We start from the raw sequence: 16,914 nt of genomic DNA, 5'->3' as shown, positions 1-16,914 counted from the left end.
TCAAGAACCAAACATATCGATATACGACACCATTTCTTGAGGAACCATGAAACTAAAGGAGACATTTCCATAACCCATGTGAGAACCGAACACCAACTAGCCGACATCTTGACCAAGCCCTCAGATGAGAAAATGTTTTGTGAGTTGAGAAATGAACTGAATATCTTGGATTCTCGCAACATTGAATGAAAAACGGCTTGACTTTTCAAATAGTTAAGTCAATTTCATACACATATTAGAACAACATGAATCTTCGTATTTCTAGAGGTCAATACTTAAATAGAATTGGTCTTAAATACCAGGAGTAAGGCTCAAACATTCCCAAACAAAATTTCAAAATTCTTGTTTTTCAAACTTGGTTGCGAAAATTGTTGAGTGCTTTGCGAAAACTTGATTTCTAGATTGCGAAAATGGTTGTTGACTTAAGAATCATAGTTTTGTATTGATTGTTTGATCTGATTCTCAAGTTGAATAGCCAAATCTTCTTAGAGTCAGTTTCACTTCAGCCTCTTTTACTTCCACCAGAGTCCAGTCTGGACCGGACAGTCCGCCCCCAGCCGAACTGTCCGGCCAGCTCCCTCGGCCTGCTTCGCAAAGTCCCAGCCGGACAATCCGGCCCCTACCCGGACGATCCGGTCGGTAACTCCCTTAACTGCCCCCAGGCCGAGCAGAGAGAGGAAATCTCTCTCATTTCCTCTCTCCCTCAAACCCTAACTCGTTCTCACCCCCATAGAGGTGATTTTGGGTTTGCACCGTCGAAAAGGCTTCGGATTCCACGTTTTTTACTGCATTGGTGGTGAGGAACTCGCCCCCGAACGCGGAATCGACATTCCCCAACTCCAGGTATTGGTTTCGATCTTTTTCTAGGGTTTTCACCTTGTTTTAGCCCGATCTCTAAATCTGTTAGGTTCTAACAACTTTCGACCATAGAAGACCACTTAGTTAGATGTCTAGTTTACCGATCTACTGGCCAAAATCACATACTCAACCACCTGTTCTTGCCCGGACAGTCCGGTGTTCAAGGTCGGACGGTCCGGCCGGCGCTATCGGTCTGGCAGAGCACTTGGACCGGACGGTCCGGCCCCTTGCCGGATGGTCCGGCTCAGTTTGTCTGGCCAGACAGTGAGCTTCGACCGAACTGTTATGTGCTTGTCCGGACTGTCCGACCCACAACCAGTCCAATTAATTCTTTGGCTCTACCTTTTGTCCTCAGTCATGACTTTAGAAAAGCGTTAGAAGGCGCGTCAGAAGCTATCTACTGAGACAGACAGTGAGGATTCCCCTCCGGTTGAGTTGCCAAGAGGGAAAATGACAAAAGGAAAGAAGGTGGCAACCAAAGGGGGAGGCAAGCGAGCTGTTATCCGTAAGCGCTCCATGGGGATTATGATTGAGTCTCCTCCACATCCCCACACTCGCAGTCAGACAGGTCGAGAGACCGCTTCACCTGTCTCCCCCTCATCCCCTCCTGCCAAGAGCAAGAAAGCCAAGAAAGCTAAAATGTCCAAGAAATCCAAGAAGCAGAAGGGGAAGGAACCAGTTGGTGGTAGCTCCTCTCGACCTTCCCGTCGTGAGTCAAGCGGCCGCCCCCTTGAGCTACGGAAAAGAAGGGTTGTGATGCACTGTAACCAGTTTGAGACTCCAAGGAAGAGCATTGACTACATGAGGTGCATGGGAAAGAACAGAGTTGATCGTTTGAAGGCTCTAGAACAGCAGTACCTGTGTGAAGCAGATTACCGTTTCAAGACCCAGGTGCAAGTGGATTGGTACAACTCAGTGTTCCTCGGTAGGACCAATTCCCTCACAGAGATGAAATGGGTGGATTGGGACTACTTGCAGGCTTCTACTAATCCGGTAGCTAAGCAAGTGATCAAGATGTGCATCGACAAGGATGTCGGTGGCATCATGTGAGAAGGATTGGAATGAGGAGCTGATTGGATAGTTCTTTGTGACTGTACTTTTTGAGGGGACGGAGGATGGGACTAAACAGCAGATGCGGTGGCTGACTGAAGGGGAAGAGTATACTGTGACCATGTCACAATTTGCCTCCATCTTGGGACTCGATGCACTCGATCAGAACAAGCCCAGCATACACGTAGAGTCCCCAATGTCTTCAGAGGTGGTTCGCACCTTGTATGCAAATCGGATGCCGGCAGGGGCACTTGGCTCGACCAAGGGGCTCCTTCCTCATTACAATCTGTTACTCAAACTTTGAAGACTACTCTTTCGCCCAAGAGCGGTGACAAGACAAACCTCCAGGCACCATTCCTTGTTGTTGCGCATGAGGGAAAATGCGCCTCATTTCAGCATCATGAAGTATATCTGGTATGAGCTACAGCAAATCATCCTGGATGCCTCCCGTGGACTTGCATATGCTCCATACCTGCATCTGATGATTGAGACAGTCACTGGTCTGCGTTTTGTAGCTGACTGTGCTCACCGCAGTTACAAGCCCCTTCTCCCCAAAGTCAACAAAACGAAAGGGAAGTCCAGTGCCTCAGCTTGCCCCTCCACTCCGCAGATTCCTGAGCGCCCATCTTCAGGATCGCTTTCTCCTTTCAAAAAAGCGCTCTCTGCTATCATTGGGATCTGCAAGAAGACAGCAGTGAAAGTAAAATCCAACGAAAGAAAGATCAATCAGCTTCTGCGTGAGTCTGGGCATGAGATTCCCTCTGAGTCTGAGGATGAGGTCTACGAGGATCCCTTTGCTGCCTATGAGGCTACCCGTACCATCGTCCGTGACGTCGGCGCATCCTCTTCTCGCCCTGCTCCTGTTGATAGTGATGTTGACACCAAGGAGGAGGAGTACGTTGAGGAGGACAACGAGGAGTCCGAGGTGCCTGCAGTGGAGTCCTCAGAGGAGGTCGAGTCTAATGAAGATGAGGCAGCAGACGATGAGGAGGGAGACGCACAGGCAGAGGAGGAGCCAGAGCAATAGGCAGGACAGCTGCCAAAGCAGGCAGCCCCAGAACCTCAGGTTTCAGGTGGCCACTCTACTCAGCAGGAGTTTGTGTTTGGTGCACCTCAGATGGAAGATCCAGCTCAACCAGAAGTAGCTGCTGAGGCGGAGGCCACTGAGAGTGATGGGATTCAGACAGAGGACGACACTGCGAGCATCGCCTCTGTCGCCACTGAGATTGTCCCGTCAGATGAGGATTGACCATCTCATTCCCATGCTTGCTCCCTTTTCTGGTGTATTGATGCCAAAGGGGGAGAAGTTGCAGAATTGAGAGAAGTTGCAGAATTGAGAGGGGTCAAAATGTTTCTGAGTCTGTGTCAGCCGGACCGTACGCCCTAAAGACGGACAGTCTGGCCCCCTTTATCCTGTGTTCTGAACTTTTGTGTTGCTGGGATGTATTGACTGTAGGCTAGTTCGCATTTAATTTCCTTGCTATGTGTTGTGTGTTCATTGCATGAACTCGTATACCTTACGTTAGAAAAGTTCAAGTTTCATGCATAATTGCTTGTTGAAGGTAGCACTCTTCTAGGGGGAGCTAGATTTACTACATCTCTGCATGTATGATGTTTTATTGTCATGCGTTGTCTAGTATTGTCATCAATCACCAAAAAGGGGAGATTGAAAGTGCATCTAGCCCCTAAACGAAGTTTTGGATAATTAATGACAATGCTAGCCAAGTATGTGTGCGCTAATGAGCTGTGATTGCAAAGAAGTTTAAAGGATCAATTCGATTGAAGGATTACTTGATAAAACTTAGAGCATGTGTGACCCGAAGCGACGGCTCTACGAAGACGAAGGCGCTCGAAGGCGTATTTTATTTTTTCTTTTTGAGTCGTAGGAACTCCGTACTATTAAGAGGGGTCACCAGAAGCTAAGCATGCATCCAAGGGTGGTTAGGGTTGAGTCGAAGTTGAGCGGAGGCTCATTGGTGTTTTTCTTGAAGCAGGGACAGGACGGTCCGGTCCTTGGTCCGGCTGCTGCTTAAGTCGAGTGTGTGGACGGTCCGGCCCCAAGCCAGACGGTTCGGACCTTGGTCCGGCCCCTGCTCTGAGTGAGTGAGTTAAGTGTCGGCCGGACGGTCCGGCCCCCTAGCAGGACAGTCCGGTTAGGTTTCTTTTCCAACGGCTAAGTGACGTCTGCCAGCCTATAAAAGGGGCTCTTGAGATCTAGCCGTTGGTGAGGCTTTCTGTTCGAGTTTTCTGGTTGCTGGGGCAAGTTTACCACCTCTCAAGCCTCCCCACTAACCCAATACACCTCCTAGAGAGATTAATCGTTGGATCATGTCTTAGAGAGAGTATTAAGGTTAGTGAGTAATAGAGTGTTCATTCTCGGGCGTTGATGGATGCATGTGGAGTCAAGGTGGCCTATTACTCTTGGAGATTGATCTCCTAGACGGATAGGCGTCGCCCGCGAGCCTCCAATTCGTGTGGATCGCCCGGGAGAAAGTTGTGAAGGTTGGTGCCTAACCTCCGCAAGGGAATAGGTAAGTTTGATAGTGGATTCTTGTGCTTTCTCATAGAAGGCTGCAGGGTAGAGCGAATTGCAATCTAGGGCTGGGCAAGCCGCCTTGATCTTGACCTTGGTGGTCGATCGAAGGGGTTGCTAGTCCCTAGTTGTGAATTCGGTGACCCGTGTTGGCCTTGTAGGAGGAAGCAAAGAGAGAGAAATGATCGAGAGAGATCCCGCTCACAAGAGCGCCTCAACGGAGAGTAGGATCGAAAGATCCGAACTTCGGGATAAATCTCTCGTGTCTTTATTCTTATGATTTCGTGTTATGTTTGTTCATGCGATCTTTCTGCTGTTTTATTACACACACAATCACATCACGTTCCCAGGAACATCACTGAAAAGGTAGACTGTCAAGTCTGCATTTTTCACTGACCGAACGGTCCGGTGTTCTGACCAGGACAATCCGACCAGAGCTCTCGGCCCAACCCGAGAGTGCTGACCGGACGGTTCGGCCATAGGTCTGAACGGTCCGGCCCCTGTACTGACCGCTGCGATTTGAAAGAATTTTTAGGACACCTATTCACCCCCCTCTAGGTTGTTTCTCTGGGACTTCACTAAATAGTTACTTCAATGTGTTCACAACCTTGGTTATAAGCACTTTTCAAATCATGAGTCGTGGTGTATCTACTAACATATAACCTAGGATAATGAACACTTCTAATATAATTCTCAAATGCAATAAACTCACAAAGTTTAAAGGTAAAATTATCTAGCAATTAAACAAGTTAGAGATTCTTGTGCTAGCTAAGGATTATATTCTCATGTACGTATTGTCCTATCATGATTTAGCAGTAGTTGTTGTTGTCATCGTCGTAGATGTTATCCTTGTTTTTTTAGCACAAGTCTTGGTATGTCACTTCAAATATCCTATTCCAACAACAAGATTTTTCATATAATTTAGATCTATATATTCTTGCAAAAGTTACCTCATTTTGGTTAGGGTCGGCCTCGTTATCTCATCAAAATGTTGCCGAACACCGGAAGTTATTGATCTCTTTGAGCATGTCTTTGTTGATGTACTCCAGCTCATAGTTTTGCGTCCTAAAGTAGCATGTACGTCTTTATGCAATGCGATGTCGGTGCTGATGTTGTGGCATCTTTCACGACATTTCGATATACAAACTAACATGAAGTTTGGACCTTAGTGCCTTAGATGGGAGGCGGGAAGTTTGGACCATCCATTTTGAAATATTAAAATTGCATGGTGTAATTTCAGAAATTGTATTCATCTAAGAACAAAAAAATAGATAAAGCAAAAACACAATCTATTGAATATTCCTCACCTCACCGGCTCTCGTTCAGCCTTGCATTATCTAGAAGAGTGGAGGGCTTGCAAGAAATATTTTTGATTTTTGACAATACTTGGAGAGTTTTTGTTAAAATCAAAAATTCAAAATAGAATGAGAAAGATCACAAGAGAGCACAAGATAGGAGGTTCTGGATGAGGCAGGATGTTGGGACGGGTGAACTATTAATAGGGGAAAAATCAATTTTTTTCTGGATTTTTTTCGTATTTTTCAGAACATTTTAAAGCTCCAACGGCTACCTTTTGAAAAAAAAAACAGCAGTTACAGAACACGTGGCGTAGCCTGATTGGACGAAATGCTGGGCCGTGCCGCTCCCTCGGCCCTCGGCCCACTCCATTTCGTGCCCGGGCTGTGCCTGGCCGGCACGCCACAGCCCGGCCCATTTGGCCATCTATACCCACTCCGCCTCCGCGCAGCTCGCCGCCCTTCGATTCGGCGCCGCCGCGAGCGCTTCTCTTCCTCTCCTTCCGCGTTGCTTTGCTACGCTCCGCCGCGCGCCGTGTTGGTGGACATGGGAGGCGGCGGCGGCGGGAGGAAGGACCGGGGAGAGGGGCTCGGCCGCGCGCTGGTCAGGCAGCGGAACAAGGCCGCCGCCGCGGCCAAGGAGAGGGGCCACGCGCTCTCCCTCGCCCGCCGCGCGCGCCAGCCGCTTGAGTCCGTCATCGAGGTCAGCGACATCGACGCCGTGCTCCAGCGAGCCGCCGAGGCCGATCTCCTCCTCGGCGGTGACGACGCCGACGATGCTTCCCTCTCCGCTGCACCCGGCTCCGGGCTCATCGATCTGTATGTAATATATCCTTAACCGTTCGACGAAATGTCTCTGGAGCGGATTGTTCATCCATGCTGTGGGTGCACTCCCTTGCGTCTGCAGGGATGGGACGGTGGAAACGGAGGAGGAAAGGCGATGGCTGCGGGAGGAGCAGGAGGCCCTTCACGCCGGCAGCCTCAAGGTGCCCCGCCGGTGGGTGCTCACCAGCTCTTTTTTTTTTTTCTCTCATCTTGTAAAGTGGGTCAATGGAATGTTCTTGATTCCAGGCCGCCATGGACTCCCCAGATGACGGTGGAGGAGCTCGACGCCAACGAGAGACGTGCCTTCTTGGAGTGGCGGAGGAACCTCGCAAGGTTGGTGTTTTTGCTGACTCTTGGATGTCTGGCAATTAGAACTGTTGGTGATTGTCGTGTTCGAGTGCAAAAAACCAGGGCTATAAAACAACAGTTGGGCAGCTACTTATGCTTGGCTATAAACATTTGGGATGAATTCCCATTTCTTCTTTAATTTGTAGCTTGTTGGCCAGTTTCTAACTGTCTACAATAATTTTTATCTTCTTGGGCTAAAAAAACTGAAACAAGTATCAGGGAACTAAATATAAATGCTTGCATGAGTTAACTGCAGAATTGAGGCCTTCTGTTTTGTTTTTAATATGTGGGCAGTGAGCTTCAAGTGCATCTAAGTCAAGCATCCTGTTACCTGGAGTTCTGTGTAATTTCATATACAGGTCCATCGTTTAAAATGATGTTTTTTCCCCTGCAGATTGGAAGAGAATGAAAAACTCGTCCTTACCCCTTTTGAGAAGAACATTGATATCTGGAGGCAGCTCTGGAGAGTACTTGAACGCAGTGATCTGGTGAGTGCATATGCATTACAAAACTATGTTACAGTTTAAACCTATGCATTAGAACGCAGTGATCTGGTGATTGCATATGCATTAGAAAATTATGTTACAGTTTACTTATGTCGATGTTGATGTATGGCACATCGGTACCTGAACTCATTGCAATTATTGCATTACTATACTTGTCCATAAATACAAGGGATTTGTCCAGTTGCATAGCCAAAATGCCTATTTGTGGATGGAGTTAGTATGTTTTTTTCAATATTAATATTTGTGCCTACTCAAAGGTGAGTTTCAAATAATTGAGTTGCATAATTGCATAATATATGTGGCCTATAGTTATATTGTATTTTTATTTGCTTCATTGTCCTACTAGTAGTATTTAGTCTTCTGCCAAATGTCACAGATTCTGATGCGTTATCTTTAAATGAGCTGATGTTTCTATGTGAAAGTGTTGACATTGTTCTCCTTCTTTATTGAAGCTGGTCATGGTAGTTGATGCTCGAGATCCCTTGTTCTACCGCTGCCCTGATCTTGAGGTACTTATTCCCAATATTTCAGTAATTGCTTTTGTCTACTCTTTTTGGGTTTAACACACGTATTTGATGATTGGCTATAGAAATAGTTAACCTGTTTCTACTGCTGATTATAACCTTAGTACTTTCTCTTGCTATCTGGAAACATAAATTAAATGACCATTCGCTATAAAATTTCATAGATGCTTAGATTTTAGAAGTTAAAGCTGCAATATTATTTTATATTTATATATATGATAATCAGTAGTTAACATCTCGCTGCCTTCATCCCAGACACATTGTGTTTAGGACTTTAGGTTGTTCAGACACTGGCAAATCACAAAGGTATAAGCTCAGAAACATTGTGAACAATTAAATCTTCATATCATAAATACAGTGCTGATTTATTTATATATTTCTGTTTTATTACATACCCACGGCATAAGGTTAAATACTTGTGTGGTTGTTTTTCAATGCTGATAGCATGTGTTGCTAGGGTTAGTGTAATGTGTTAGTATTGTGCCTTCAGCTCACAGCTAGCATAGAAGCGAGATAGTTTATGCATGTTTTCATCATTGTGTGGATTTTTGCAGTTATATGTTGTCTTCTGACATGTCTTTGCATATGTTCTAAGGTGTACGCACAGGAAATTGATGAACACAAGAGAACACTACTACTTGTAAACAAGGCTGATCTTTTACCACTGAATATCAGGTTAGTTAACTCCTGAGAAGCACATTTTTTTATATATTCCAAATGCCTTTAGTGTTGATCCCTGCAGTAATTACGCAAATCAAAAAAATATTGCAGACAGAGATGGGCAGAGTACTTCAAGCAACATGATATCCTCTATCTATTCTGGTCTGCCAAAGCTGCTACTGCTGACTTAGAGGGGAAAAAGTTGAGCAGTTATTCCATGGAAGACCAGAATACACCAGATCTTGACACAAAGATATATGGCCGGGATGAACTCTTGGTGAGATTGCAGGGTGAAGCTGAGTATATTGTGGACCAAAAAGAAGCATTAAGAGCTAGGGAGGATCGTAAATCTAGTCCTACTGATTCTGTCTCAATACGACCCAAGCATGTGGTTGTTGGATTTGTAGGTTATCCAAACGTTGGGAAGAGTTCAACTATCAATGCTTTGGTAGGTCAGAAGAGAACCGGTGTAACCTCTACGCCTGGCAAGACCAAGCATTTTCAGACACTGGTAATCTCAGAAGAACTCATCCTCTGTGACTGTCCAGGTCTGGTCTTCCCTTCCTTTTCAAGCTCAAGGCATGAGATGGTAGCCTGTGGTGTCTTGCCAATTGATAGGATGACAAAGCACAGGGGTGCAATCCAAGTTGTGGCAAACCGTGTGCCAAGAAGTGTTCTAGAACAGATTTACAAAATCACCCTGCCAAAGCCCAAGGAATATGAACAACCATCCCGACCACCAACTGCCGCTGAGTTGTTGCGGGCGTACTGCACGTCTCGAGGGCATGTCAGTCATGCTGGGCTGCCTGATGAAACTAGGGCTGCTCGACAGATTCTGAAGGATTATTTAGATGGAAAGATTCCACACTTTGAGCTTCCTCCTAGTGATACAGATTCTGAAACTTACCTAGAGGAAACCACTGGCCTAGAAGGCTCGGATACTGAAGTAGCTGCTACAACTGTTCATTGCGCCTCTGATGAACAGGATGAGGAAATCGGTCAAGCTGATGCTAACATTGGCCATTTACTAAGTGATCTTGAATCTTTTAACCTGGGTAGTGGAGTGTCCAAGAAATCTACAAAGAAGAAAGAGCCATCCTACAAGCATCACAAGAAACCCCAGAGGAAGAAGGATCGTTCGTGGAGGGTTGGAAATGATGGGGCCGATGGATCTGGTGTTGTCAGGGTATTTCAGAAACCTGCCGTCAATCTTGCTACCGTCACATGTTAGTGCTTTTTGCTGGATTATGTGCTACATCGCTCCCTTTTTTGTAGCTTACGGTAATTGAAGACATCGTCTAAGTCAGACTGCATATATTTCATCAAAAATATTTAATCCATTTTGTTTCATCTTCTGTTTCTTGATGTTATGAATATCTGTATTTCTGCATTGGAACGATACGCAATGTGGTTATTTTTCGATGCTAGCTTTCATAACATTTGAAGGGTGAAATAGATTGCAGCAGATATTGTGCGTACGTGAACTCGTGAAATGGCCTTATGAATGTAGTCTCTCTCTCTCTCAAAAGATAAGAAAAGGATGAGAGCATGATACTTGAATAGTGGGCAGCTAAATTCACGCAGATGGGTCATTTTCTATGAAGGAAACGGCCAAGACGAAGCACGAAAGCAAATCGCACCTATTTTCCTTGATTGGGTCCATAAAACGACTCCAATGCCACTGATTTTGGAAGCTTCCAGTGGCAACGTTTACCAATTTAGCGATTAGCAACGCGACAAGCGTTCTCTGAAACTTTCAGTCTATTTATGATTCAATCATTCATTGCTCTGCTGAAATTCGTATATGATTATTATAACATGAGTAATTTGCTCGAGTAGTAGCGGATCAAATATTACAATCACAAGACATAAGAAAGATCAAGTTAGCAAAGTAGTAACAATCAGATGTTTGCTCCTGGAACAAAACTGACAATGCTATCCCTTACCAATTGTTTGCTATAAACAGAAAATGCATTGCAATTTACAGCAACAAATCAGCACGGGAGCTTGAGCACATTGTCATGGAGAACATACATAAGAGGATCTAATGGAACAGCCATGATCCATGTCAGTTGATCCAGTCAAAACATCACATTATTAAAGCATGAAATATCCATATAAATCATCAGAGCTAAAATCAAGAGCTCGTGTATAATTTCCACCCCAAAAAGAATCACATTTTCTTGGAGCATCCCCCTCTCTCATGGATAGGTTAACTAATTAGTCCTCGAAAAAGAAAAGAATTTTCGCATCCGAATCGCCTCAGATCGATCACTCGCAAAATTTTCTTCTAAAAGATCCCAGCTTTTTTTTTACCGATTAGGCCGTGACATCTTGCTTCTCCGGGACCTCCGCCTTCTTCTCGCCGGCGGCTCCTTCCTCTGTTGGCGGCGGCGGCGCGGGAGAGGCGGCGTCGGAGGCCTTGGCGGCGGCCTCGAGGTCGGCGGCCATGGTGCGCTCGGCGCGGAGGATGGGCTCGTAGTACTCGGCGTGGGCCTCCATGCACCTGTGGAGCGCGGCGGTGGCCTCGTAGCAGCGCTCGACGACGTCGTCGCCGGCCTTCTCCGCGCCCTCGACGCACTTCTCCCACCCCTCGAACTCCTCCTTGCACCCGCCGCCCTTCATGAAGAGGCAGAACCCGCACTCCCCTTCCTCCTCCTCCCCCTCCCCGGCCTCCGCGACGCCGGCGTCCAGGACCACCGTCTCCGCCTCCTCAGAGGTGGCCGCATCGCCAGCAGCCGCCGCGGCAGGCTGGGGGTCTTCTTTGGCCGGTGGATCGGCGGCGGGCGGTGGAGGAGAAGGAGAAGGAGAAGGAGAAGGAGAAGGAGCGGCCGAGGAGGCGGCGGCGGTTTCCATGGCGGGCTAGGGTTTTGGGGGGTCAGAGATCGGAGCTGCGGCGACGACCAGAGGAGACGCTTAAACCCTCTTGGATGTGTCAGGGTTGGGCCTAAAGTAGGAAGGTGTATGGGCCCAATGCGACACGTCGGGGTCGGAAGAGGCTTTGGCTTCACGCCTCGACGGACTGGAGTGCTGGACTCTGACTCAAGCCCGAATGCGATTTTTTATTATTTTATATATATTGTTTATTAAAAAATTACAAAAGTGTTTTTTATTTCAAAATTGTGTATTTCTATATTCCTAACAATCAGCTAGCCAGTGGGTTATTCTTAAAGAACGCATAATAGCACGGTTATAAACAGTATTCTTTCTGTTTCACAATGTAAAACTTTCTCGTCTTGTCTAGATTCATATGGATAATAATGAATTTAGACGGTGCTAGAAAGTCTTGTAATATAAAAACGAAAGGAGCGCGTGGCAAACAGTCGCGGGTCGCTACTGACTGAGGGGTGATCATAGGTGGGTGTAAGATTTGGAGTGGAATAGCGGACGTTTTATCTGGTATTCTAGAAACTTCCCAAGTCGCCTTGTGTTACTCTTCTGCTATTCGTCAGGCTATATATATATGGCTGAATGCTGATTGGTGTTGTTGACAAATTCGTGATTTCTTTCCTGGTCAGATACCACTTGCTGTCTCTCCAGCAGGTCAGCTACCACCACTTGCTCGGCCCACAGCTTTGAGGGTCAGTCACCCGACAGCAGAACATATATCAACGCCCATTAATTCCACTGTTAATTATGTTTTACTGCTAAGTAATGACGGATCAATTTGGAAGGTTAAACACGTGCGTCCGTACGTCATGTGTTTATTCCGGGAACAGAAAGACATGAGTCTTTAGAGCCACCTGTCAACGACGGGTCTAGCAAAACTATACTAGACAAGTCTAAGATAAAGATTTAGTCTCCTTTATATTAACCTTGATATAAAATTTTAGCGAAAAAACTTAGTATTGCGGATCTACAGTAGCATGTGGGCTATAGTCACCGGAATTTGGATCATTTTTATACCATTGGATTTAAACCAATGGACCAGTTCCACTGCTGCCATAATGTACAATATTTGCCGCAGTACCCGAAATCCCTATGGCTACGGTACTTTTGACATTGTTCGTGGCATTTTTTCGCTGTGTTTCTCATCTAAACTGTGATTACTTGTCTTCCTGTAGATAATCCGGATCTTTTATAGTGAGAATTTCTATAGTCTTAGAGCAGGTACAATAGCAGACTATAAGTCAGTTGTAAGTATTTTTTAAAGAGATAAGAGAGGAGAGAGAAGAGAGGTGGGTTACTAATTTAAAGACAAAATGTATGTATGACATGTAGGACCATATATTGATAATTTGTAAATAACTATGAATTGACTATTAGATTGACTATAGATAAATTAAAGCTCGTAATAGTTGAATATACTATTTAACTCGCTCATATTAGAGGGTCAGAGGTAGTTGGGCTCAAACTTCAACCACATCCATACTAATCTTCGCTCCTCGTGGAAGTGTGAGAGGGAAATGAGTATCGTCAAAGACATCGTATCTGCATAACTCAATAAACTAATTACTCCTAATATAATCCAGTACTAGATTAGTATCATACCTATAGTAAAACCAAATGACAAATTAGTTTTTGGGATTAACAAAAAGGAATGCGTCGCGTGGGGCAACGTAAAGCGACATTGATTTGTACGGCTATTAGCCACGTCCTTCTCAGAAACATTCCGCGCGCCAGTAACGTGAGACCTCCACCCTCTGCAGCAGCTGCGGGGCACGTCAAACGAAGGTACTCCTGTACGAAAATTGATACGCGTACAACTCAACAATTTAACTTAAGTATAATTCAATTGATCAACTGTTACATTGTCACTCACTTCACTTAACCCTGTTTATCTAATCAATGATCGCACTGTTTCAGTCATTAGCAGGTCACTTGACTCCCTTTGTCTAACCAATAGTAGCAGTGTTTCAGTCATATGTACGTAATACAATTGGGTCGTATATACAGCGAGACTACTCTACGTGAAGAAAAAAAACAAACCAATCGATGCTTAGATTAAGGACACGTACAAAGATATATATTAGCTGACTCTCTCAATCGTCACGTAAGCAAATTTAGTGATGTGGGGGAAAGAGAGGGAACGAGAGAGAAAAGTTGTTGTCATGCATGGCAACGGCTTAGATTCGACTCTTAGCATTTATTAAAGGAAACTTTCTTGCATCAAAATGGATAAAAATGAAACTAGCTTAATAAAAATATTTTATTGTATTAATGAAGAAACCACACCTGACTCTACCTTTGTACGTATCATTATAAAATAAACTCTTATTGTTAACGTGGCTTGAGATATATTCCACCACGGACTCTACACCTTTAAACATGCCCTAACTTCGGGCGAAAAAAAAAATAAACCAACGGATCAAAGGAGGCTCCGTACGTGGCGGCGTCGCGTGCTGGCTCCACCGAGGCACACATGGCAAAGACAACGGCCTTTTCTTTGTTTCCTCGCTGGTTTTGTGCGCGTGCGGTTTTGCATGCGCGTCCTCCGCATCTCGCGATTTTGGCTAGCAGTAACGTCGACGAGATCGGAGGGGGTGATTCTTTCTTCTAGGCCATCCCCTGTTTTCTTCTTCAATAGCGAAATGATTTATTTGCAACAAATACTAGTTTATTAATATTTTTTATATATGTATTCCTAGCTAAGGCTAAAAATAAACTGTAATAAAAACACTAAAATTAACTTTAATGGTAGTATATAATAAAAAAATTAAACTTTAGTTATAAAATAGGATATGTTGTTTGATCATATAAGACGGGCACAACAGCCTAGATAACCACTTCTACTAATGTACTTGGGAACCTCAGTGCCCAAAAAAGGTGCGAGTATCTATCGAACTCCTACTGCCGTGGTGGGTGGTGGCCCACTGTACGGATTGTTTCTCCAAAGAAAGATAGGTTGATGTACATATTTTTTTTAAAATAATTTATTAATAAAACTTTTATATACGGACTCTTAGCTAAAAAAAATTAAGTGAAAAACTTCAAAATCAACTCTAAATATAAGACTGAAAATTCATACTTTGGCTTATAAACATAAACAAAAATAAAAAGATGGAAAATGATGACCGCACGGTTTGCATCAGTCATGTAAGCTTTCTTTTATTCCTCTTGAGACTTTTAAATTTTTAGCCCAGATAAATTGTGGCATTGGTCGTAAGTAAAATGTGTGTAACTAGCTAGTAGTAGAACCGGTTAATTCTAACTTAAATACTACTCCCTCTGTTTTACAATGTAAGTCTTTCTAGTTTTGTCTAGATTTATATGAATGTTAATGAATCTAAACATGTATATAAATTATATACATTCATCAATGGATGAATTTAGACATATCTAAAAAGACTTACAATATGAAACGGAGATAATATATTAAATACTACCGTTGGTGTATATACACACACCCACACATATATATACACACATATACGTGTGTGTGTGCAGCTATTTGTTATACATGTTTTATCGTGGACCAGTACGTTCTTAACAAAACAGATCAGTGCTCTAGATGTGTTTATAGATGTAGTGTGTAGGCATGGGTTCATAATGTCATAAAAATTAAGACTAGCAATCTCACCTTTTCTGCTTATGTTAATAAATCAATATTAAAAGTCTTAGCTTTAAATTTAGAGTTTTTATCATAATTTATTCTTTAGTATTTACTTTTAGATCGCTAACAACACGTATATAAAAATGTTATTTGTAAATATGTCGTGTCGTTTGACTTTTTGTCTTAAAAAACGTAAATCTGGTCCCCCTAAATTCACCATCATTACTATGAAAGGGGCAATTATATCAGCACAACATATGTAAATAGCTGCTCATTGTACTAGGATAGTTCTACAACTCAAATTTGTAAGCATGTGGTGTTTTGTTTTTGTTTTTTTAGATGAAATATTTGTGTGTATTTTTCAAAAACAATATAATAAACATACTATCTTGTTTCAACCAATTAAATATATTTTTCAAAAAGACTTGATTTTGCTATTTTTAATAACATGTTAAGATCAATATAATCATGCTTGGCCGTTGTTGTCTCCTTGGGCGGGAGATGGCACGGCCACGCAGGGATGACCCTGATGCACAAGGCTTACAACACATCGTAACCAACCAGGGCCACTTTTGGCGGAGAGGGTATAAGTTAACTTATCCCTGACACGAAAAACATAGTAATTATTAGTACATAATTAATTAATTATTAATTATTAAAAAAATATAAAATAGATTAATATGATTTTTAAAACAACTTTTCTATGGAATTTTTTTGCAAAAAATACACCGTTTAGCAGTTTGGGAAGCATGCGCACGAAAAACAAGGGAGGCTTAGTTAACTTATGCCCATGGCCGAATGCGGCCTAGGTGATCTTCCTCTCTCCCCCCTCCTTCTTCTTGGAGTTTATTCCCAATATAATTTCATTGGGCAACTTAGATTCCTTCCTCTTGTATTGTCTGCTTATAAATCCGATGTTCACAGCTTGTGCATACAAATTCTATATAAATCTATTTCTAGTCATTGCATAATGCAAACATTATTATATCATTGTTTCTCCTTCAACTTACTGTCATTGTCTGCCTCTGTCGGTGATATAGGTATGACATACCCTACAATACCACGGTAGTGTCTATATATAGAAATATCATATCCTATCGACCATACACGGGGACTCGCACACTTTGTGTCGGATGTAGCTAATGAAAATCTTTCATGATCCAGAAGGACTATGCATAGTCTAATCTAGGTACTCCGTCTAGTTTTTTATTTGATGCCATTAAATTTTAGATTTATGTTTAACCATTCGTTGTATTCATTTTTTTGTACAAATACGAAAATTATCAGTCATGTCTAAAGCTCTTTTAGTAATAATTCAAACCATAAAAAATAGTTAATACTTATATTTTTTTTAATACGACAAATGACCAAACATAGAACTAAAAGTTAACGATGTCAAATAAAAAATGGAGTACAAGATATGATTCCTAAGTTATGTTTGGCAAGTTAATAAGTGAGTCCTACTACGAGAAGGAATGATTCATAAATAGACCTCCCAAGAGGGTAGGAGACAAGCCACAAGAGATATATAAGCCGCACCACATTGAGATCGGGGAGCACCTGCATCAAGATCTAGACTATATAATCTTGAGTCAACTTCATTGACGTCTAGTCTAGGATAAGCTAGTTGAAAGAAAAGTCTCCATCTTGCATTCGTGTATATCTCACTGGTATCATACAAAGAGCAGATTGGGTTTCGACCGACTGGAATATGACTATTACGTGACATCAAGGATTCAAGGGCCTGAACCAATATGAAATTTTGGGTCTCCTTTCTTACCGATACACTCGCATATACCATAGCACCAGCTGAACTATATTT

The 16,914-nt window shown here is 43.3% G+C and overlaps 2 protein-coding genes across 2 annotated transcripts; one reads left to right on the top strand and one right to left on the bottom strand.

Annotated features, from left to right (window-relative positions):
• Positions 1-6,279: 6,279 nt before the first annotated feature.
• LOC102702646 (GTPase LSG1-1-like) lies at positions 6,280-9,955 on the top strand. The gene is made up of 7 exons (XM_015834507.2): positions 6,280-6,555; positions 6,644-6,733; positions 6,808-6,894; positions 7,304-7,397; positions 7,868-7,924; positions 8,535-8,614; positions 8,711-9,955. Exons 1-7 carry the CDS (start codon positions 6,284-6,286, stop codon positions 9,828-9,830), a joined length of 1,800 nt encoding a protein of 599 aa, XP_015689993.2. The 5' UTR covers positions 6,280-6,283; the 3' UTR covers positions 9,831-9,955.
• Positions 9,956-10,394: 439 nt separating this feature from the next.
• On the bottom strand, positions 10,395-11,494 carry LOC102702364 (proline-, glutamic acid- and leucine-rich protein 1-like). The gene has a single exon (XM_015834506.2). It carries the CDS (start codon positions 11,453-11,455, stop codon positions 10,919-10,921), a length of 537 nt encoding a protein of 178 aa, XP_015689992.2. The 5' UTR covers positions 11,456-11,494; the 3' UTR covers positions 10,395-10,918.
• Between the last annotated feature and the right edge of the window lie 5,420 nt (positions 11,495-16,914).

The sequence above is a fragment of the Oryza brachyantha genome, chromosome 3 (genome assembly GCF_000231095.2).
Source record: "Oryza brachyantha chromosome 3, ObraRS2, whole genome shotgun sequence".
Taxonomy (NCBI): Eukaryota; Viridiplantae; Streptophyta; class Magnoliopsida; order Poales; family Poaceae; genus Oryza; species Oryza brachyantha.
The sequence above is the reverse complement of the archived record's forward strand: the minus strand, read 5'-3'. Positions and strand labels throughout refer to the sequence as shown.